This window comes from Sinohyriopsis cumingii, unplaced genomic scaffold (assembly GCF_028554795.1).
Source record: "Sinohyriopsis cumingii isolate HCF-2022 unplaced genomic scaffold, ASM2855479v2 utg001050l, whole genome shotgun sequence".
NCBI lineage: Eukaryota > Metazoa > Mollusca > Bivalvia > Unionida > Unionidae > Sinohyriopsis > Sinohyriopsis cumingii.
The window spans coordinates 481,705-504,974 of record NW_028315955.1 but is presented as its reverse complement, the minus strand read 5'-3'; the positions used below and the strand labels follow the sequence as shown (position 1 = coordinate 504,974).

The following is a 23,270-nucleotide window of genomic DNA, read 5'->3' as shown; positions in this document are numbered from 1 at the left end:
ACTTCCTAACAGTACTAGATTCAGCATTCAGGACAATCGTGTTACACGCCACTTCATTGGACCAGAGCTTTCTTTAGTTCCGAGTAGACGTGTTCGTAATCAATATGACGCAATCCGGCTACGAAGCGAAGAGCAAGTTGCCGTCAAACGCCACTCAAAGAGTGGTTATCCGTTCTCTGTACTTGATCGATTAGACAGTGGGGCGGTAATGCAGCATCAGGCTGGATCACGCACGCTCAGCACTGCTTAGTAGTGCATGGACAACTTGGTGGTGGAGGGGAGGTGAGGCTCAGTCAAGCCTGGAAAAGAGGATATAACCAACCAAGTCCTTGCAAAATGATTCAAGTGGGCAATACACTAAGCGTATTCTGATATCACAAGATATCTAGTAAGTCACATGAAAGTATTCTGCTAATGATGTCAGAACAATCTCTGCAAGACACTTCTAACGAATCTTTGCAATCAAAGACACAACACGTGCCGTTGACTAGCACGCACAGTCAAATTTCTTAAGCTTCCATCTGCAAAAACCAGAATTGAATCTGATACTACCGGTCGCTGCAGTCCAGGCCATCAGCAAATCAGATTAAAGTCAGCACAGTCTTACCACGAGCGCAGAACATAGTTTTTCTGGATTCGTTGATTGATTTACTTGGTAAGGAAACTTCGTTTGCTTACGTTTCTCTTAAACGTATGTTCTCTTTAATGCCCTTCAGCTTATACTATTTTGATATTAGACGATCATAATACCCTCAGACTAAGAAAAATACTTATTTCTCCGGGTAGAGGTAGGATGCTCTACATTACGTCCTATTCTTGTTATCATATCGTTAAGGTAATTATGGAGCGTATTCAAATGAGAGACACTATTTTACAAAATTATGAGTTTGTAGAGTGGTTACCCATCACATTACTGTTAAACCCTCCGACACATGTTCCCTTATGCTAGCGTCCTCATCGAGGCATCGCTTAAGGAAACCTGGTATACAACTTTAGTCACCTAGCGGACATAATGAAAAGTTAAAGTTAGGGTTTGGAATTGTTTCTTTTGTATGCTTTTATGGAATATAGGCAAGATAAAAGAGTTTTCATCTTATTGGAATTGCTGGATTCGAGACGTAGTTTATGTAATCGGGTGAGTATTCTCAGGCATACATGATTTGCTATGACAATGGTTTTATCACATAAAAATACACAAAAGCGGCAGTTATATCGTTAGACCCCTTGATGAACTTTAGAATCAATAATCTTGAACTGACAGCGATATTTTTTCTTTGTTTCTACTCATAAATGTTTCAGGGATGTCTCTAACTCTGTGAAAAAAATGAGGTTATTTCCTTCCTTTCCTAGTCGATGTCTGATACAAACTATTATACATTAAACTCGTTATATTTGTAACAGCGCATGTACATAATTGAAGGTATGATGTATTTACAGTTTTACGTGATTCCTATGAACGAAGCCTCATAAATTTGACTGTATGTCTTCGGTTAATTTGCTATAGTTAATTTTTGTTCAGCTCAGGAGGATTTTCTATGCGCAAGATTTAATGTAAGGACAAAGTATTCCAATAACAACAAAAAATTGTGCATATTATAGACGAGTACCAACGACCTACAGTTTGCTTTCCTTCTTATATCTGCGCAACGGGATTGATTTTGGTTTGAGAGTACACGTCGAGGCCTTATTGATGATATGTATTTCATTAAAGATTGCTAGGCTTGGCTAGTATCACTTCCTGAACTCCTAATGTATATTATCAAAACGGAGTTAGTAACCTTTTCTTAAATACTTGTTTATATGATTGCACCATTGTGGGAAGCTACATGTCAATGATATCAAAGGTAAAATAGTCATGTAATATAAACAATAAACCATTTCTAATGTTGCTGTAGGGAGAAAGAAATGGAACATCCAAATGAAAGGCACATAATCTTTATAGACAAATGAAAGAACAAAAACTTCGCAAAACATTTATCTGAAACCAACTACCAGAAATCTGTAAATGTTCAGCAACTTGAAGAAAACCAGACAGCACATGTCAATATGGTAGTCAAGTGATACCAGCAAGAACATCACTGACACTGATCAGTAGTTGATGAATCTGGTTTCCTCTACCTCTTTGCAATACGGACATGTTTCTGGTCGTTGTTCTCAGAATAAAAATGTTGAAAATTTAGCGCGCATTATATTTATTTACAAACATTACGTGACTTTTATTTAATCTTATCGAGTTCTAGTTAAAGCAGCTTAGTGCTCATTGTCGATATCACGTGACTATTGGACCTCTGATGTCATTGAATGTAAGTTGCGAGATTTGTGTGGTCACTTGACTAGGAATGCAAAGTGAGAGTTCCAGGTCAACTTTCGTCAACGCTGTAGTTTCGTCTCGTCTGTCAGCAGATTAAAGAAATAACCAATGCTACGCTCGCAATTTATGAGAAAAGAAATAATAGTCCTATCGATTTCACGCAGGTATATTGTTATATCAGGTCGTTTGAGTTTGCTAGCCGGCTAGTAAGTGGTTACACTATGCCGACATCAAATGATATCGGCGAATTCCAACTTCTCGATAGGCAATGGACTCTGACCCTACACCTTAACATAAATGTCCAAATATCAAATACGAGGTGGCAAGGGTCAGATGCAAATCGGACTAAAAAGAGACTTGTCATTGTCAATGCGTCGTCATTGTATTGTTTCTGTAGCGAATACTAACCAAAACAGCACCTGTTTCACAGATGCATACTGACCACAAGAAATAACATAAACCATATTAAACACAAAACTGGAATATTAAGTATCTCTGCACTTGGAAATTGTACTCGTTTTTGCAGATCTAACTCTTAGATGGTAATGTAGGTGTTAGCTCTGAACAGTTGTACGTAAAATAATCACAAAAGAATGTTAAAAAAATACTTGACTTTAGCATAACTTCAAGCCCCATATTTAAATTTGCTATTTCCTTGTGTCAGCTAAATGAATGCACGCACATTTCCATTGTTATCGTTTTTCACCTCTATGCTTTCGGGAAGCATTCGTGAGCAGTTATAACAAACATCAATGGCGTAGACTTTCAGAATTTCTTTAATAGTATACAATTTGTTGCGTTTCGATTTTACATACTTTTAACAAAATTCTAGGTATTAGTTTCAATAAAAGAAGTATAATTTGTTTTAAATTTTTATGATAACATTTTTATGTCGCTAGGTAACTGTCTACATCAGCATTTTTTAAGTAGTGAAAACCCAGTGTATTTATATTGTTTTATTTGTTTATTTTCATGAAAGTTTTTAAAGACTTGCAGTTAAATAAAATCATTAATATTTGTCAAAACATGCCATATAAGGTGACACAAACCTTAGATTCACATCGTTCCTTTGTGAAAGAAGCAATATAAATTGACGTATTACTTTCATGCTTAAGCATATATAAAAATATCTTCTGAAGTTCCGTTACTTTTGTACATTACAAAATAATTCTAAACTGGTTGAAAAAACTGAAGAAAAATGCGGAGTTAAATTACGGTTGACATGGACAACAAAAACATACGGATATTCGCAAAAGCTGTGTTAGTACGATTACGATCAAATTGCAATATTTTTCATTTTAGAATGACGGGTTATGAGAACGGTTTGGGTTGGAGTATCGGTACAAAAACCATTTCACGTTTATTACTATATTATCCAAAAGAACAATAACAACAAGAAGCAACAAAAAATGGGAATTTAATCACTTCGATCAAAAATTCAAGTTCAACTTGTTAATGTTTTACTCAGATTTCAATGATAAAGTGTCAATTGTTTGATCTTCTCTTCAGCGATTCTTCATTGACCGTGCCTTGTAAAGTTTCACTCGTCTAGAGAGTTTGCTGGATGCTGTCTGCGGCAATTACAATTGCATTTATGTCCTACTCTTCTCCATTCTTAACGTTTTTTTATGTCCCAGTTTTCTTTCCTTATGAAACTTTTACAATAGTTGTCCTTGTTTCGTGTGTTTTCTCAACATTTTGTGCATACTAAAAGTTTGGAGTGTTTTGAAGACGCAATTCTAATTCAACTTGTTGACATTTCTGCTACAATCTGAATTTGAAATGAATTAAATATACCAAACAGCAACTTATTTTGCTTACATTTCATTTTCTAAGTCGCATTTGCCCCAAACGTATGTATGTTGCAGATGTTTTTGAGGGCCCTGATCATCGCTTCTCCCCCAGTTTGGATCCGTTCTGCTGGGATGCTGTTAACCTCTTCTGACTCCCTCATTTTCAGAGATCTCACTGCGGCTTCTACTTCTTCACGTAGGATAGGGTGGTTGTCGTTGTTAGTTGCTGCACGTCTGGATCTATTGTAGCTCGGTGGTTATAAAGTTCTACGCAGTACTCGGTCCATCTTTCCAGAATATCATTTTCTTCAGTGAGGCAGTTTACAGCTTTGTCCTGTAAGGAGGTAACCCGCCGTTGTTTTGAGCTTGTTAGAACTTGGACCATTGGTATGTATTCCTGCTATTGTCCCTTTTTAAATTTCCCTCAATGTCTTTGGGCTGTTCTGCTATCCAGTTCTCTTTTTTTCATGCTTTTCTTGACTTTCCGGTTGACTACCTTGTACTGCTCATCCCCTTCTGTATCGTTCTTTTTCTTCTTCAGTTCAATCCTCTTGTCAAACAGGTTCAGGACCTCAGCAGTTACCCAGAGCTTTTTGACTTGGTGATGTCTACCAATGATCTCGCTGGATATTTCGATCATTTCTGTATTGGAGGTGGTGATCAACGTGTCCATGTCGGTATTGTCAGCATCGAGGATGGAACTCAGTGCCAATGTCCCACCAATCATTGCCCGGAAAGCTTTTGCTTCATCGGCATTCTTCAATTTTTCGAGATCAAATTTTATTCTTGTGTAGCTCTCTTTATTGACCTTCTTTAGATCATTTCCTCATCGGGAAAGCTTCTAGTCTTGGCCATGTTTACACTTGACTGTACGCGCCTCTTCATCGTGATGTAGTCAATCTGACTGTGATGGTCTCTGCTTGGGCTCTGCCGTGTTCATCTTCTGGATACTTAGTGTTGGCCGAAGGTGTTTGGCAGCATAAGGTCGTTGTAACTAGCGAATTCCAGGAGCCTCAATCCTCTCTCGTTCGTCTGCGCATTGCAGCAGCCCCACACCTGTTCCTTTCCAGTTCAAGCAAGCGTCCTCGCCTATCTTGGCATTCAAATCGCCGTGCACATCCAGAATGTATTTCGTCCGTGTTTTATCAAAACCTTCTTGTAGTTGGTCGTATAAGTCTTCCACATCCACGTCATCATAGTCTGATGTTGGGGTATATGCCTCTATTATGGTGTTGTTTAATGGAGTTGCCCTGAGGCAGATGGCGATGAGCTGGATGGGTACTGGCTGACATCCCATGACAGTACTCACGCTGTCCTTGTGTACAATGAGCCCAACTCCCTGCTCATGTTTGTCTTCTCTGCCACTGAAGTACAGTTTGTGGCCAAGGATGTTCCAGCTGTGTCTGTTCATTTCATATGTTAGCTAATCAAGCTTTCCTGTTCCTCTCAGTGTTCTCACATTCCATGTGCCACTGATGATGTTGTTCCTGACACGCAACATGATCTGGCAAACAGGAGTATGGTCATTGCCGTGGACATAATCTCTGATCATCACCCTCCACAAGAAAGCCAACTTGCAACAGTGTCAAAATCACCGTACAATCAGTCTTTTTATAAGCCATCCAAGCAAAGTCATGTTAAGCATACTGCTGACCAGATTAAAGACACATGCTGAAAAGATCATTGCCGAGGAGCAGGCTTGGTTCAGGGCAGGGCGCAGCACAACAGAGCAGATCATCAACCTCAGGATATTGGGTATGAAGTACCTCCAACACCAGCAAGATCTCTACCACGTCTTCGTGGACTTAAAGAAGGCATTTGAAAAGGTAGGACATGCAGCATTGTGGGCGACCATGGGACTGTAGAACATCAATGCCAACCTCATCACAGTAATAGAGCACCTCTGTGACAAGGCTACCAGTGCATTATACTTCAACGGCAGCATATGTGACTAGTTCAGAACGACAGCCGGTGTCAGACAAAGCTGTCTGCTCTCTCCCACACTATTCAAGATCTTTCTGGAGAGAATCAATACAGACGCGCTAGAAAAGCATGATGGGACAGTCAGAATTGAAGGCAGAACAATCACAAACTTACGTTATGTCGACGACATTGATGGACTGGCAGGAAATGAGCAAGAATTAGATAGGTTAGTAGAGTGCCTAGACTAAACCTCTGCAGCCAGCGGCATGGAAATCAGTACAGAACAGACCAAAATGATGACCAACAACACCAAGTGCATCAGCACTGACATCAGGGTCCAAGGTACGAAGCTATAAACAGTCCACAGCTTCAAGTAATTGGGGACAACTGCAACAAATGAATGATCGAAGCCTGAAGTACTCTACAGGATTGCACAGATAACAACAGCGCTGTCAAAGCTGAAGGCCATCTGGAACGACAAAAACATCGCACTCAAGTCAGACTGATGTACTCACTGGTGATCTCCATATTTCTCTACGCCTGCGAATCATGGACCATAACATCAGACTTAGAGAAAACGATACTGGCCAGAGAGATGGGATGTTTCCGAAAGATCCTCGGTGACCATGCAAAGACCATGTAATCAATGAAGAAATACGACAAAAGGATAAGACAAGCCATTGGGCCTCACGGTGACCTCCTGATCACGGTGAAAAAATGTAAACTGCAGTGGTATGGGCATGTATCACAATCATCAGGACTTGCAAAACAATCCTACAAAGCACTGTAAAAGGAAGAAGAAAGAAAGGCAGGCAAAGAAAGAGGTGGAAAGATAACATTCGTGAGTGGTCAGGCTTGACATTGAGCGACTCACTGAGAAAGACGAAAAATCGAGATGAATGGAAGAAGCTGGTTGTTCGGTCTTGTGCGGTGCCCCAACGGTCTACCAGACTACGGGACTGATAACGAGTATGTATGTATGTATGTATGTATGTATGTATGTATGTATGCATGCATGCATGCATGCATGCATGCATGTATGTATGTATGTATGTATGTATGTATGTATGTATGTATGTATGTATGTATGTATGTATGTATGTATGTATGTATGCTATTCTTGCTGTGGATTTAACTGCATTCTTCTGCAGATGATAGGCTATATTTTGTGGGCGGTAAATCTGATGGAGGAAGAAGAAAAAACCGGGGTGAACCACATACCCACTCGAAGCTAATGACAAGCTTTGCTCACATACCTACTTTGACAGAGCCCGAGACTCTCAACGCACGCGGACAGGGACGAGATGTCAGTGCTCTAGAAAGGCGAGCGCCTTAGACAACTCGGTCATCCGGGGCTTCAGTATGTACCTATGTATGTGCATTCGTGCATTTATACGTATGTATTTAGGAGTGTCAGTGTGTCTAGGTAATGACATATCTCCATCAATATATTTATACCTGTATATGTTTCATGTTCCATTTATTTCCTGATGTTAGGACATCATAATCTATTATATAATTTGGTTTTTGTTAGCTTGCTCATTGCATCATATATTTATGAAATATTTTGGAAGGGCAACTCAAACTTGGCATAGCTTATGTCTAACCTCTTTGCACTTACATTTATAATTTGGCAATAAAACTGTTCAATCAGCAACACTGTTTAGACTGTAAGGCAAGGAGACATGACTTCAAATATGTGTATAAATTTTTACCTTTAGACTATTCCTGACCAGTGCAATTCGTTTACACCAAAAATAACGAAATATATACCCAGTACTTGTTTTTAAAAAGAATTGTTAAGCAATGGTTTTTATGACGGCGTTGATCTGTATAATAGTTTGCTGTCGAAAGTTTTAATTCCCTTCATTTTGCGATATGTGTCACTTCCAGACGGGAGATAAATGATTGTTTTTTTTTCTTTCTTTTAAAATGTAGTCCTTCCATTACTTATGGTAGCCGACAATAAGGTAAATTATGAGAGGCAGATTTGACGAGAAATTGGGTTAAGTCTTCGAAACTACTATATTAACCGCAAAACCGTACCTCGAAACTTAGTATATCGTATTTATAACGAAGTTAACTGTACGTAACCGAAGAAGACCATGCCCATATAAAATGAACCCAAAAGAACTTTGAATATGTTGCAATGATTATTCTTTCAAGACTATTTGTGCAATTAAGCTTAAACATAAATATAATAGTATATGGGATACATATTAATATGTAATGTATACGATCTAAAATATTGTGAGTGCACCATTGAACCGCATGACCCTCCTAACATATGTTGCTAGTTATCTCCCTTTTCATATCTACTGTAAGCTGACGTTTGCAGTAACATAAATTATTATTGGAAAAGTAATTAGCAATCAAAATCAGTGTTTTAGATAAGGGCTTTTACGGATTATTCCAGAGATCGCAAAATACACTTTAGCAAGATAACAAGGCTTCCTTTTAACTGGAAGAAATCGTATCAAATCTGGGTAAAACGTATTTGACCTGTGTATATAACATCAAACCTGTGTAAACTATATCAGACTGGAGTAAACTGTATCAAACGGACAAAATCATATCGGACCGAAGTAAACCGCATCAAACCCGAATAAACAGTACCAGACATAAATAACCTGTATCAAACCTGCTTAAACCGAGTCCCCCGTATCCATTGTACAGCAGACAACCACATGACTTCGGGAAAGATAATTTTTTATTGAATGGCACAACGACACGTTATAAATTATGTTTCTTCATGTAGCATATTCTTAACGCATTTGACTTTTATGTGATGTCATGCCATTAATTTCTTAGCCTCTTGCAAATAAGATGGCATTTTTGCAATACAATTCTAAAACAAATAAAGTGCATTGGTTTCTGTAAATCACTTAGTAAAACATATACTGACCTTCATTTCCAGGAAAGTAAAGTTTAAGGGCTCAACAGATACATCATTTTTTCCTCCACTTCGTTTCCCTCTCTATCAGGTTTTATGTCTATAGTTCCATATTTCAGGTGTGATTTTCAAGGAATCTACCCTCCAGTTGAAAGAACGAATGCCGATTTCGATCCTGGGGCAAAGTATCATATTCCAGCAGGATCACCTTATATCAGGTACAGACATATATTCCCTTTGTAAATGCTTATGAAAATAGATTAAACTTCGAGAAAGTATTTTAGAGTTAGTATTTAGAATATTAAGCTTGTTTCTCTTGACTTTCCAAGTTAGTATATCGAAATTTTGAACTCGTGATCTCGAACTTCGAGATAATATTTTGAAATTTAAACACACTCGGACGTTCAAAATACCATCCTGATGTACAGATGCAGGTGAATGTTTCGATTTTGTATCCGTAAAGACAATAGCCACTTAATGCCAATGTTCTTGGAGATTACAATCATTACCCCCACACAGACAATCATACGTACATAATTATTTCAGACCATATTTGCTATTACAAATGGTTAGCCGTTCATTTATTATAAGAAGAGCTATACCTGTAAATCAGTTAATTGTTTTCAGCAATTTAGGGTCTAATTTTGTCTAGTGCTTGATCAGAAACACGTGTCACTTTCTTATGAGTTAAACCTTCTAGTGGCATTGTTTGTGTTCGACTGACATTATGGCACTGACCAGTGTGCAACCGATTGTTACCCTGTCTTTGACAGAAGCAATATAGCTGACACAGAAGGACAAAACGATTTTATCCTAGTATATTTACTGAAGCAAGATGGCGGATGATAAAGTTGTGTTATCGTCAAGCACGTTCTACGTGCTCCTTTTAAATACGACCATAGTCATCGTATACTAATTCTGAGCCAGATGATGCACTTTATTCTAATGCAAGTTTCTGAAACTCTGATCCATACACAATCAATACGAATTTATTAGAGCATCTGCATATGTATATGTAATAATATAAGGCATTTTGTTTTCCGTTTAGTTATTTTGTAAGCTATGTTGCCCAGTTCCAGTGGCACAAGGCATTGTGTGAGGTAGCTAATATTTCTGGGCCGCTTCACCGATGTGACATCTATAACAATACCATTGCGGGAACTAGGTTGAAGTAAGTGCTAAGTACTTCTCTCTGCCTTATCAAATCCATGATATTTTTGTCGTCCACATTCTAATATTTCATCGCTAGATGAATTTGTTTCTAGGATTCTTTTTTCTCTTGACACATAATTGTCAACAAGCATAATTGATCTAAATGCTGCTAATGATAACACAATGATGATAAAATAATAATAATAATAATAATAATAATAATAATAATAATAATAATAATATTATTATTATTATTATTAGTAGTAGTAGTAGTAGTAGTAGTAGTAGTAGTATAAAGCTCGGCTAATTGCTTAATCTAGGTCCATATGAATGCTTACTTAAACAGTTCCGCACAAAAAATAAACCATGGGATAGTCCAGAAAATATTATCGTTCGATGTGGACTTCAATCTGATAATATGTGAACGAATAAATTCAACACTTCTACTTCGAGTAAAGACAAGCTTGATATATACCCACTGGTGAATGTAATAGATCAGACGTCGTTGGGGGTCAACGATTTTGCATTTAGTAGCGAGATTAAATGCAAAAAACTTAAAGTGAATGAGCAGCACATAGTGGGTAATGCAGTTTTGCGCAGAATGACCTCTGTCCTGTTGGAAAAGATATAACTCGAAGTGGATATATAGATATAGAATAGATATAACTGGAATGGTTCTGCTCTATGTCTATGAAGATTGGTTAATTGACTATTAATAGAAACCTTTTCTTTCTCAGCGATATGCTTAAGATGGGATCGTCAAGACCTTGGGGTGAGGCCATGTTGAAAATTACAAAAGGAACCGGCGGTCAGACAAACAAGCTTAGCGCCGCCCCCCTTCTAGAATATTTCGATCCACTAATAAAATGGCTTCAGGAGAACAACAGAAAGTATAACGAGACATTAGGCTGGGATAAGAAGAAATGCCCCAACGTATTGTCAGCAGATGTCCTCTCAGGAAGTCCCAGGATTAAAAATACGAGCTTCGTCATTACAGCGATTTCTGCTTTGATCAGCATTGCTATTAGTAAAATAGAAAAATAAGAACTTATAAAAGATTTATAAAGAACGTTAATGATAGTGCTAAGTAAATTGTAAATGAGGATTGACAAGTGTTCGAAGTATATTTTGCAAAGTGATGTGATTAAGTTGTATATGTTTTCAACAGAAAAACTACTCCTGACTTCAAAAATCGGTTGTTTTTTGCAGATGATGTTCTTCAAACTCATATAATTTCCCCCATATGTGCATAAAATAATCTTATTGGAAATAACTGATGTTATACATTAATAAATTAACAAATTTCGCTTCAGTGCAAAACATTTTGACGCCATATACTTAATAGTAATAATTTGACAAGTAATCACTTTGATAACAAAGGATCAATTCATGGAACACAAAGGAAAAAGCACGTTAGTAACATATGTTTTAGATGAGGCAGAGTTATATCAAAGAAACCCCATGTAAGCATGAAAGCGATTTAAAATCTTGCTCTGAATTGTAATTCATCTGGTACTAAAGGAAAATTAAATGGTAAAAATACATTGAATAGTTCATTTGTGTGCAATGGAACACTCATAATCATGTTAAAGTAATGAAGATAAAAGAAACAATCTTTCATGCTATGCAGCCACTAACAAAGATGTGAAAGGCGTATATTTGTGCATTTAACACTTTAGTAATATTTACCTTGTGTTGTTGTTACATATTTTCGTGATATATTTGGATCCTTTAAAATATTCATTGTATAAAACATTTATTTTCTGAATACATTTTATGTAAGTAGAATTCCATTATGCTGAATACATGTAATCATTTTGCTCATCTTATAATGATGTCTTTTTATGTATATTAATCCATTGTTACAGAAAATAAAAATGTAATTTGTACCTTGCTCTCGTTTTGTTTTTCAACATAAAAATTAATTCCTTACAGTTGAAAGGAACATTATACCAATATGTTCATATTCTTATCTACACTAGTACCAACATTGCTATCGATTTTAAAGACTAGCTATAAAAACGACATTGTTTATAGGTCGCCCGCTTGATTCCATTGCTGGCTTGTGTAACGATTTTATTGTCATTTCAGTCAAGGTTACCATGTCAAACAGATAATAAGTTTTCGTGTAGTACTGTTTTTCAGCAGTGACTTTAATTTCAGATCAAAACGCGATTGCGTTATCAAATTGCCAATCGACGGTAGTCGGAGATGTGAATTTCGCATTCCTATAATAGAGCTAATTTTATGTCTTTATTTTCTTCTTCTTGGGTCGGAACAGTTGCGGTATTTCACTTTCGATAAATATCCATAGCATTGGCCTCGCGCAAGTTCTTTAGACACACTCCCACCCTTGCCATTGTTGGGATATGGGCAATGATAAACGAATGCAAGAACAGTTTTTCTGTTTTTACAGAGTCTTTCCAGCTGCCTTCCGTTGCTGACGGAGGCCATCTGACTCCATAGAAAACATGCCAAATTTACAACATGACCATTGCCGTTCTGCAGCTCTGTTTTCTGTTTTTACAAATCAATGAGTAGAATATAATAGGTCATCAGTAGAATGCTTTCTGGTTCCCCAAATATAACCATGGTTCCCCAAATATGTCCATGCTAGTGCCTTCATGGCTGTTGATAAGAACACAATGGTTAGTTAGCAACAAACTGGAGCAGGATTGTGCCAAGACACAAAGAAAGTTTCGCACCAAAGAGACCATTGCTGGGATCAGGCATGTATTGACAAATTTAAAATAGCCATCCCCAACAAACTGAGGCTGCCGCATTTATAATCACCATACAAGAGTGTATTACATGTAATTGTTGGCCATGCAAATGATTCAGAGGAAACTGCAAATATGAAAGAGAAAATCGTAAATGCAATTTATTACGCAGATGTATCGGTGATCGGGAACGTGGCTAGTCTAATCATCTTCTGGAGAGAACATAACATTGAGATGTTGTATTGCCTTTTTTCGGACAGTTGTCACAACATTGTATTGGATATAAATAATCAGGATCGCACTTTTAAGAAATCATTGATTGTGATGTGCATTTATCCTATATATTATAAACCTTTACGTATTAGCGGTGAAAGTACGCGTGTTTGTCGCTTTTCGTGTTTAGCAAAACAAGAGCAAAATGACATCTTGTAAATGTAAATCATATTACGATTATTGATGCTATATTTGTTTACTTCATGCCCTCAAAATATAGCATAGCTTTATCAACCATGTACGCTTGATGAATATATTATTGACAAATATCTACTGATTATTTATGACGATAGGAGACCATCTTGAAGTGTCTTGCTGTGCCCATACTCGGTAATAGCAAGGCAGACTCCATCAATCTGTCAAATTGTATAACGTAAATCAAATCAATTTTTGTCATCACCGGTAACAAGCATGAGAATACCTGCCAATATGCCATCTTTCCACAAAAACAATCTGGCCAGATTAGTTGTGGGTATTAGGTGTGTTCTATACAACACATATCTACAGTAATCTGACGTGAAAGAGTCAACCAAATAAAATTAGACCAGGTCCATGTTAAGTGAGGTCTTTAGATTCCGTGAAAGTAAACATTAAAGAGTTTATTGATCCTGAAATATCCAGGATAAGAGAAACAATTTGCACGTAGGTTTCTGGCTCATGACGAGAGTTTTCGAGTGGTTCCACTCCAGAGTCATGAAGGGTTCAAATTACACGTAGCATATGCAACAACAAAAAACGGTTACCAAGAATACAGATATTACTCTGTAATTATAAATGAGTGTCATGCATAAGCGGAATATACAAATTCTATACATGCCATTCATGACCAAGACTGACATTCATCCCCTAAAGTACCTGGAAAAAGTCATAGTAGCCAATGCAAGACTGAGGTACTTTCACCTTAGCCGTATTGATTCTCTGCTTGACGGAATCGGAGAGGCAGATACTTTGAGTTAGCTCCTTTAATACTCAAGGAGTTATATATAATGTATATTTACAGGCTCTACATTGCCCACATTATACGATTTATATGCCATGTGTTCACTTATTTCGAGGTGGGAATGGGGAATGTGGGCAAGCTTCACTTCTTTGCGTGTGCATTTTACCATTACATTGAATTTAACAGCAAATATAGTTTGGACCCTGCTAATTATGTTTTACGCTCGTAACATTACCTTTATTGTCTGTTCGTGTCGTCGGACTACCATCAAGTATATATACTGTACTCATTCAGTTGACTGACTTAGTTTCGCACGTGAAATATTTCACGTCTTATTGAGTGTTACTTCCTCATGAGTAACGTATATTAAAAGGCTGCAATATTGTAACACAGCGTGAAGCCTTGTCAATGTGTCGTCAACTTCGCGACCATCTGCATCTTTCAGCTCTCACGTGTGCATATTCAGCATCATTGCTGACACCTACATTAGTGTATGTTTGTCTTTTCCGTGTGCAACATGAACAAATGCACTTTTTCTCCGTCGGAAGAGGGGCGGGGGGGGGGGGGGGCATTGTTACTGAGTGATCTAAAGCGATCGCATTTTCCGATCACTTTCATTTCACCTTTGCCCGCGTCGCTTTGAGTCTCAGGCTCTGTCAATGTATGTATGTGAGAAAGTTTGCCAGAAGCTTCCTGGGGGGTGTAAGCGTGGATGGGTGTCAGGTGGCTGAGTGCTCTAAAGCATTCGCCTATACCAATCTCTGCCATCTCACCTCTGTCCGTGTGGATTTAAGTCTGGGATTCGACTATGTGAAGTTCTATGAGACCCACTCCTATGCGTTGGGGTGGGATGCTCCCAATTGTTTTTTGAATTACTGTGGAATTCCCACCATGGCTCGTTTTTGTAGGAAGTGAAATTAGTGATACAGAGAGGTAAAGCTCCGAGCCGCCAGTCAGCAATACCGACAATTAAATTATTAAGAACACAAAGGTGAAATTCAAAAGAATAACAATTTAATACAAATTAAACGATATTAATTTCTCAACCAATCTTCTTCATCTCGACCATGTAAGAACCTATTTCATAACGTGATTATAGTGTGAGACGGTTTTCCCCTGTACTTGGTTTCTGTTCATCTGTGCTCTACTCTGATAATTCCTTTTCTCCTTCCGGCGTTTTCCGTACTGCGATTCTATCTATCCTCTTCCCCTTTTGTCTCCTTTTCTCCTCCTCCTTCTCTCCTCCAGCAACTAGGCTTGTTCTCGGCCTATTGCCTTGTTCTATCCTGTCTCTCTGAGACTCGGGACTTGACTACCCGGTAGTTCTGTCCCCAAAAGCTTCCTTTAAGAAGCGTTCTGTCCTTTACAATGTATTAAGTGTGTTCCCGCCAAATCACGAGTGGCTCCCGGAGTGAGTATTTCTCTTGACCAGTACGATGGCTTACAATCACTAAGTCGTTCCCAGCGCAAATGACTGTTAAATTCTGGTTCGAATTGATGGCCCCACCCTTTCTCACTTCTCGTTGGATATCAATTCTACCACAGTCGGTCCAGATTAACAGACGAGCCTCAGGCCATCTGTCAACGCGGGGAGATTTACAACAGCAACAAAGGTCCTTTGTTCTAGCACAAAGCTTCTAACGTCTACATGTTAGTTTTGACACCTAACGAAGAGAACTCTTGTACAAACACGAATCGCCACGACAGTGCAGAGTCGACATACTCATGGCGCTAACCCATTCCTTTGTTCCTGACTTACGTAATCGCGGGCAGGCAAACGTGACAGACTAATATGGGTATGTGAGAAAGCTCGCTTGCAGTTTTCAGTGAGTCGTTATTTCTTCTGAGGGTTTTCCATGGTTCTTCCTCCACGATTTATACTGGCCGCCGTGTGTTGCCTATTGTGTGCTGAAAATGGTGTTAAACGAACAGCAACAAAAACTTCACGTGGGTAACTCGTCCTTACCGAGGCTTCCCTGAGTTCTTCCTCCACCTGTTATTCTGGCCGCCATTTATGGACTATCGAGTGCTGCTAAAACCACAGCATCAACAATCGCTCCGCCGGCCTTGCCAACAATATAAAGTGTTTTCAAGGGTGACGGATAGCAAGTCGTATAGTTGTATGACATGAATGATATGTACAATGATGACCATTTGTTATCTTCTGTGAGAAAGAGGACGACCAACCCTTTTATCTTGACAGCAAACGGCAAAATGTCTAAATCAGCTGTATTTCAATACAAGTTTTGGTGTTTTGAACTATGTATACCGCATAAAATAATTCCAAATGATTGAACACAATTTCATGTCATTTGGAATACTTTTTACAAAGCTAACAAAGGTTCTGCTTTAATTACCTACAGCAATTTACCAATAATTTATATATATATATATATATATATATATATATATATATATATATATATATATATATATATATATATATATATATATATATGTGTGTGTGTGTGTGTGGGTGGGTGTGGGTGTGGGTGTGGGTGTAATGTTTCTGCAAAAGGATACTGGACGTGATTTTGTGTCATGCAGCAGGACATCAAGGTATGGTTCGAAGATTTTAAAGAATACCCTGCAAGAGTCAAAAACAAAACCTATTCATGGTTCGATGAAGGAAATTGGAAGTGGAGTTCTCTTTGCAAATATTTGTCCTCATTATATCATACAGCAGTCAAATCTTACAAAAGAGCAGACTGAAGCATAAACAATAAGAGAGCTAGTACGGAGCAATATCGTCTATTAGAAGTTGTAATAGATCCCATTAAGAACGTCTTTGGGTAACTACTAATGACACGATAAATGTACAGTAACTTAGGGACATTTTGGCAAACACTTTCACACATTTGATTAGAAGTTGACAATGTATCTTCTTCCAGTACGACCGGAAAGATACCTAGGAAAATTGCGTCTTCTTTTGGGTATTGATGGACTGGACGAATGTGTTTTTTCTTATTGCTTTAAGAGGAATAATTGACATGAAAGATTTAATTCACTGTTTAGTCTTCTTTTTTGCAAATATTTTGCGTTGAAAAGCTACAAGACATTCAGAGATAAAGTGTTTGATGACTATATGCTATATTTAGCATAAATCTGCATCCTCAGATATTAAACTGCATTCAAGATTGTGGACGTGTTCATCCGGTTTGGGCATATTGCTTTAAAGATATTTGGTACTATCGTTAAGGGTTATTCTTGGATAAACTTTAACTTGCAAAACGAACATTAGAAAAACATGACTTTATTATAGAAATCCAAATTTTGCGAATATATTTCATTAGATATATTTAGAAGAACTGCTATATATAATGAATTTGCATTGTTTGTTGGATTTTGCATGCTATGAGTTATGTAAAATTGTATTTTATAGCTGACCACTCCAAAATCAAGTTCATTGTATACCTAACCAGAATCAAGGATTTTTTTAATTCTGTAAGCATCAAATGCATAGTTAATATTTATCTGTATGTGTAGGTTAAATACTTAAATCATTATATTTGTCTTTATTATTCTTTAATAACAGATCTTGTCTAATCATGGCCTGCGTTGTTCTGAAAGCGAGCTTGTGTAGCACATCATCGCTCTTCTTTTGTGTCTTTTATTTTTTTAATATAATCTTATTAATCTAGAAATTATTCATTTTTGCTGTCAGATCTTGAAGCAAAATCATTGTTGAGTTCAGTATTTTTATCTGGATAAAATTACTTATTTAAATTATTCTTCTCTGGAAATAAAATGTGCTCTTTAGAAATCTTTGGGAAAACACTATTGGAAATATCGTGAATTAAAAGAATCAAACATTTGACTTTAATTACCGTGATTCAACAAGAGATTGTTGACAGTATTAAAATTCAGATCATTGGTATTTTAGTATATTAGAGACTATGGCCACTACAGACACATCAACACCTTTAGTGTCTGAAATTATTTGGAATACCACTAACGTTTGTTCAGAACTTGACTCATTAGGACTTGTGTTACTAATTATATGATTATTTGGGATTCCTTTCTTAATACCCTAAGTTTTATTTTAATGTTCACTTTGTTTTCTTGGGAAATAAATTATTTGCTGAATTTTACAAAGCTTGTTGCTGTTCACTCGTTTATGCTACTTATCTTAAAACCATAGAGTTGTAATAAGAACGATTACATAACACATAATGTATTGCGCAGTCAAGCTCAATTTGCCATCAGAAACATATTGCTTTCTGAATTATGCCATAAATACAACAATGGAGACTACATTCTTTCAGCGTGTCTCGTCAACTATTGATATGGAGCTTTTATATGTCTCAGACACTGTTAATCTAAAATGTATAGAGATATGCCCAGCATTTCTACTGAGAAACAACATAGCCATGTAGTTAATGAAATTTATCCATATGTCTGTAGATAGATCGTGAACGTGTATTCTTGAACTGGTTTTCTGTTTTAGACCCTTATTACCAAGTTCAGAAACTAAGACACACAAGGTCCATATTACATGCTTTCCATCTGGTGGATTATGTAAACGTTAGTTACATCGGTTAACAGATAAGTGAAGGTCATTCATGAATGGAAATTCAGCTTGTTGATTGCCTAATAGTTGTTACAATACATACGCATTCGCCATTTGTGCATACGTTCAATCGCAGACTGTCAGTAATTTTCAAATAAGGTAAAAGTCGATTCAGGTGGGGAGTTTGTATTTGGTAAAATCAGGTCCTTGAGCTACAAATTAAGCAGAATGATGAACCATTGGTATGTCACTAAATGGATTATTTTATCTTGTCCTCTTCGAGAAATCTTCCTGTTCTATATATAACTCGGATGTATGCATCTAGTCACAAATCAGCAGGTCACTGCACACGGTGTGTTGATTGTAAAAAGTAGATTATTGGATAGTATATGACTAATTGTTGGACACTACGCAGCTAACTGATGATATAATGTGGGTGTTGGATAGTAGCTTACTGGGTGTTGGTCACTACAAACGTCGTGTTGGATGGCAAGTGGGTGTATTTATGACAACACACGTAGCATTGAAGGCATGATATTAGGTGTTGGATATTGGACATCTAGGTGTTGATCACTACTAACAGTATGTTGACTGTATGGTATATGATGTTCGCTGTGTCTAATGTAGGTGTTGGATTGTAGACGAATGAGGTTTAGTCACATAAAACGACGTGTTCATGGTATTGTATGCGAATGTGGATAGGATATGGTTGGGTGCTTATCGCGATGTACATTGAGTTGGTTAATAAGTGTAGAATATTGAATAGTATACAACTTGGTGCTGGATAATTGATCTCTAAGTCTTGAGTAAATATAGTACGAAGCGCAGACAGAGAATCTGCCCACAGGACACGATAAAAGTAGTCCTCAGTGAGTCATGTTTACTATATGGGCTGGCTACAAAAGACTTCATGGGACTAGATGATAAAGCTAGCTGGATGTTTGCAAGATGTTACATTTAAGCCATATTTCTCATTATTTTCATTTGTTACAGATTCCTCACTTAGAACAAAGGTAATTCGAAAACGTCACTTTGACAGTCAGCATAAATTTGCAGCAACAATTATTCATATTCTAGAGACCGTTATGATAGAAAGAACTATGTGTGACGCAGAATGGATAAAATTATATGACAAACAAAAATGAAATCATACCAGGTGTCTATAGATCAAAAATATAGTTTAGTGTTTAAGACAGTTGATCCTACTTCATCAATCAAATGTCTAATACCTGTAATTTTCAAGTCAACATCAAGTCAGGAATTTTGTAATACATAATGCAGAGTAATGATATTTGGTATCTGTACCCATTAAGGTTTTGACACTTCCCACCTCGTTCAATCAATAATATTGCAATGATTAATCTGCAAGTGTTGAACAAATGAAATTGTGTGTGTGTGTGTGTGTGTGTGTGTGTGTGTGCATGTGATTTGTTTTTTTAACGTAGCCTTAACAAATGTTCAGTCATATCGCTACGATGTCTGCAGTGTGACGGTTTATAGCGATGTCTAGCACTGAGGCATCATGCCGCAAACATGTAGCATGATGTCCCACCCTGTCACATTATCCTGACACCAGGCCGACCAGTCCTAACACTAACCTCTTAATGCCAAATGAAATTTGTAGAAGTAACTACTCCGTAGTAAGAGATGATCCACTTTTTCAACAATACCATTCTAACGTTTCTAATTTTATATACATGTATAATTTTTTTATATTATTATTATTGAAACAATTTTGAACCATGCATATATATATATATATATATATATATATATATATATATATATATATATATGCCTATTTAAAGTGTGCCTCTTCGCTGGTTAAATCATCATCAAACAAAGCAAATATATGGCTTCAAAAGGTGTCAAAGGCTAAAACAACAACTTTACACCAGTCTGCTATTAAAATGTCATTACATTGTTAGCGAGAATACATAATACCTATCCAAGTAATGAACAATCAAGTGAAATTTATTCATTAATGCTAGTGACCATGTCGCTCCTGCTATCTTCAATCATATTGGAACAAAATTTATACAATCAATTCTTTAGACACCATCTTGGCCTGACAGAAGAATATTTGGATGAAATATTCAAATTTATATAGATACACCAGGAAACATTTGCAAATATAACTATATTTCTACAATGATATGTCCCATTAAATATGTATCAATCTAAACAACACGATTATCAAATTGTATCTTGTGAAATCAAAGTTATAATAAAATCATTCATGACTTTGAGCTTTTATATTGAAAGTGGTATGGAGATCACCATACAGAAAGAAAACATTATTCAATGTACATAATATGGCAATTGTTTTTTTTTCTTCTGAATATAAATACACATTTAATCAATTTTCCTAATAAGTGTATTAAAAAGTAATAAAATCCCACCACTAATGGCAATGTGCCACAAACATCTGCGTCATTACAAGCAAAACTATCAGAGATATAATTGTGAAATGGCAGACGTCTTTTTGTCTACTTTGAGAACCGTTCGTTGGGTAAACTTTCGTTGGTTTCGTCTCTTCTGGGTAGCTAGGACTATCATCTATAACTGGACAAGCCTCTGTCCAACCGGGACGTTCTCTATAATTCTCCTTCGTCAACCATTTTATTAACGGGTCAAAATACTCTAGTAGTGGTTGTACATCCATACTCCGCTGTCCCGTCATAATTTCCATAGCTTCAGGCCAGCTCTTGGAGGAACCCAGCTTAAGCATATCACTGAAACAAATCAGTTAATAAGAACTGTAAAATGAACAAGCTGAGTATGTACAGCGACTGTGACCAAAATACAAACCATCTTTCCTGTATAACGTGAACGTTGGAGGCTTGCTCGGCTAGATTGTTGGTTTACATCAAAAACTCTAACTACTACAGGTGTGAATACAAATCAACACAGAGGGATCCTTAATATAGAAGAGGGTGTCGTCAACGTCATCATCGTCATTGTTGTCGTCGTTGTCGTCATCATCATCATAATCATAGAGATTAATCACTATTACGCTTTACATATTAATTATAATGATTAGGATATACTTAGTCTTGAGATATTTGCAGACAATGGAGTTTCTAAAATATATTATTTAATAGATACGTAAATCAAATTCTAATTGTTGAGAGTCACGTGACGCTGCATCTTCTTTTTTTAGAGTGCACCTGTTATGTAGATGAACGCAGAAACTTTTTGTAAATCGTAAGCCTCTACGTTTGCATTCGACGACAGTTCTTCTTCTTCAATTTCGTCTCAACTCTCTTGTAATCAAAATCCAAGACGTTATCAAGAAAGGGAGAGGAAATTCTTGATTTTCGTCATGTGTTTGTAAATCATTACTTACAAGACCCTTGTGAAATATATTATCATACTAGGTGATGTATTTGGGCATGTGAGAAAGCTTGCCAGTAGCTTCTCGTGGGTCGGTGGTTCTTTCCGGGGTTTTCCGGGTTCTTCCTCCACAATTAATACTGGCCGCCATGTATAGCCTATCGTGCTGAAAAATGGCGTAAAACCCCACAACAACAACAACAAGGTGATGTATTTGTGAATCATTATTTACAAGACCCATATGAATTATATTATCGTACTATGTGATGTATTTGACATACGACCATCCCCTTCCTCTCTCTCTCCTCCCAACTTATCATATACGCCTTGTGCCTTTCAATAGCGGAATTGATTGTACCTAAACTGGAGAAAGTCTTGCCCGATTCCAATTGTGTCAATACTATGTCAAAATCATGTATAAAATAAAAGACAACAATAGCAACATCCACCAGCACAACCTTGAGTTCTCCTATAGATTTTGCAAAGATGATGTTCATTACTGAGCAATCTGAACTTTAGCTTTATATAAAATAATTATTTCTCTGCCTGAAATTAGAATACTGTTAATCTGCTTCCCGGGAACTGTTGTAACAAATTTAACAGATGTAGCAGGCATACAATATGTAAAACATGTCACAGATTTATCAGTTTCAACAGACTCAAACGTCAGAGAAATCCATGCGACTTTTGTAAGAAAAGAACACATATATGGTTCATGATTACTTTCAGTGGATTATATGATTACTGATTAATATATTAATATTAATATCTTGATTATACAGTTAGAAAGATACATGTTTTGAGAATGCTTCTCTTTTTCAGTTTATAACAATTTAATATGAAAGAAGTTGATTTCCCCGTTTTTTATTGTCGCTCTATTGGCAAGGAAAAGGCCTCTCGCGACGATAACGCTTTTGTGAATATTCGTAACATATTAGGATAGTAGCAAGGCTGATAAGCCAAGAAAAGCAACCTAAAGCCAAAATACCCCAGAAACATCCTAATATCCTACGTACAGAATTTCGATACCGCTAAAATAAACTGTAATACATGATAAATTATTTCTTGATCTTGTTTCTGTTAAAAACTCCATCTCTGAGATATAAAAACATGTACAATTATGTTTAAATATAAACTTTAAAGTGCTTAACAGAGTAAACACAAAATCAACCCGGTAGTTACCTCAGAAGCTTCCCTGCTTGCCTAGACCTGTATATATCACATTTGTGCAGTGGTCCAGTTTGATTGGCAGCTTTACAAAGAGCTTTGTGGAACTGGAACTGAATTACATAACTCACAAAATATCTGGAAAGAAAGCAAGTCGACTGCAAAGTTTTGGATTTGGTGCATATTTTATTCCTTTTAATATTGTTAAGAATTTCATTGCACAAGGAACTCAGATTTAGAGACTTCCTTTGT

At 36.9% G+C, this 23,270-nt stretch overlaps 2 protein-coding genes across 2 annotated transcripts in view; one reads left to right on the top strand and one right to left on the bottom strand.

Moving 5' to 3' along the window:
- The window catches only part of LOC149772884 (angiotensin-converting enzyme-like), a 232,991-nt gene extending 221,025 nt beyond the window's left edge, over positions 1-11,966 (top strand). The window contains exons 33-35 of the mRNA XM_089947173.1: positions 9,040-9,138; positions 9,969-10,091; positions 10,810-11,966. Of these exons, the coding sequence (XP_089803299.1) occupies positions 9,040-9,138; positions 9,969-10,091; positions 10,810-11,116 (529 nt within the window). The 3' untranslated portion in view covers positions 11,117-11,966. The remainder of the gene's footprint in view (positions 1-9,039; positions 9,139-9,968; positions 10,092-10,809) is intronic.
- A 7,710-nt stretch (positions 11,967-19,676) lies between these two features.
- The window catches only part of LOC149772882 (angiotensin-converting enzyme-like), a 122,809-nt gene continuing 119,215 nt past the window's right edge, over positions 19,677-23,270 (bottom strand). The window contains exons 36-37 of the mRNA XM_089947174.1: positions 23,034-23,156; positions 19,677-21,250 (exon numbers count right to left, since the gene is read on the bottom strand). Of these exons, the coding sequence (XP_089803300.1) occupies positions 20,920-21,250; positions 23,034-23,156 (454 nt within the window). The 3' untranslated portion in view covers positions 19,677-20,919. The remainder of the gene's footprint in view (positions 21,251-23,033; positions 23,157-23,270) is intronic.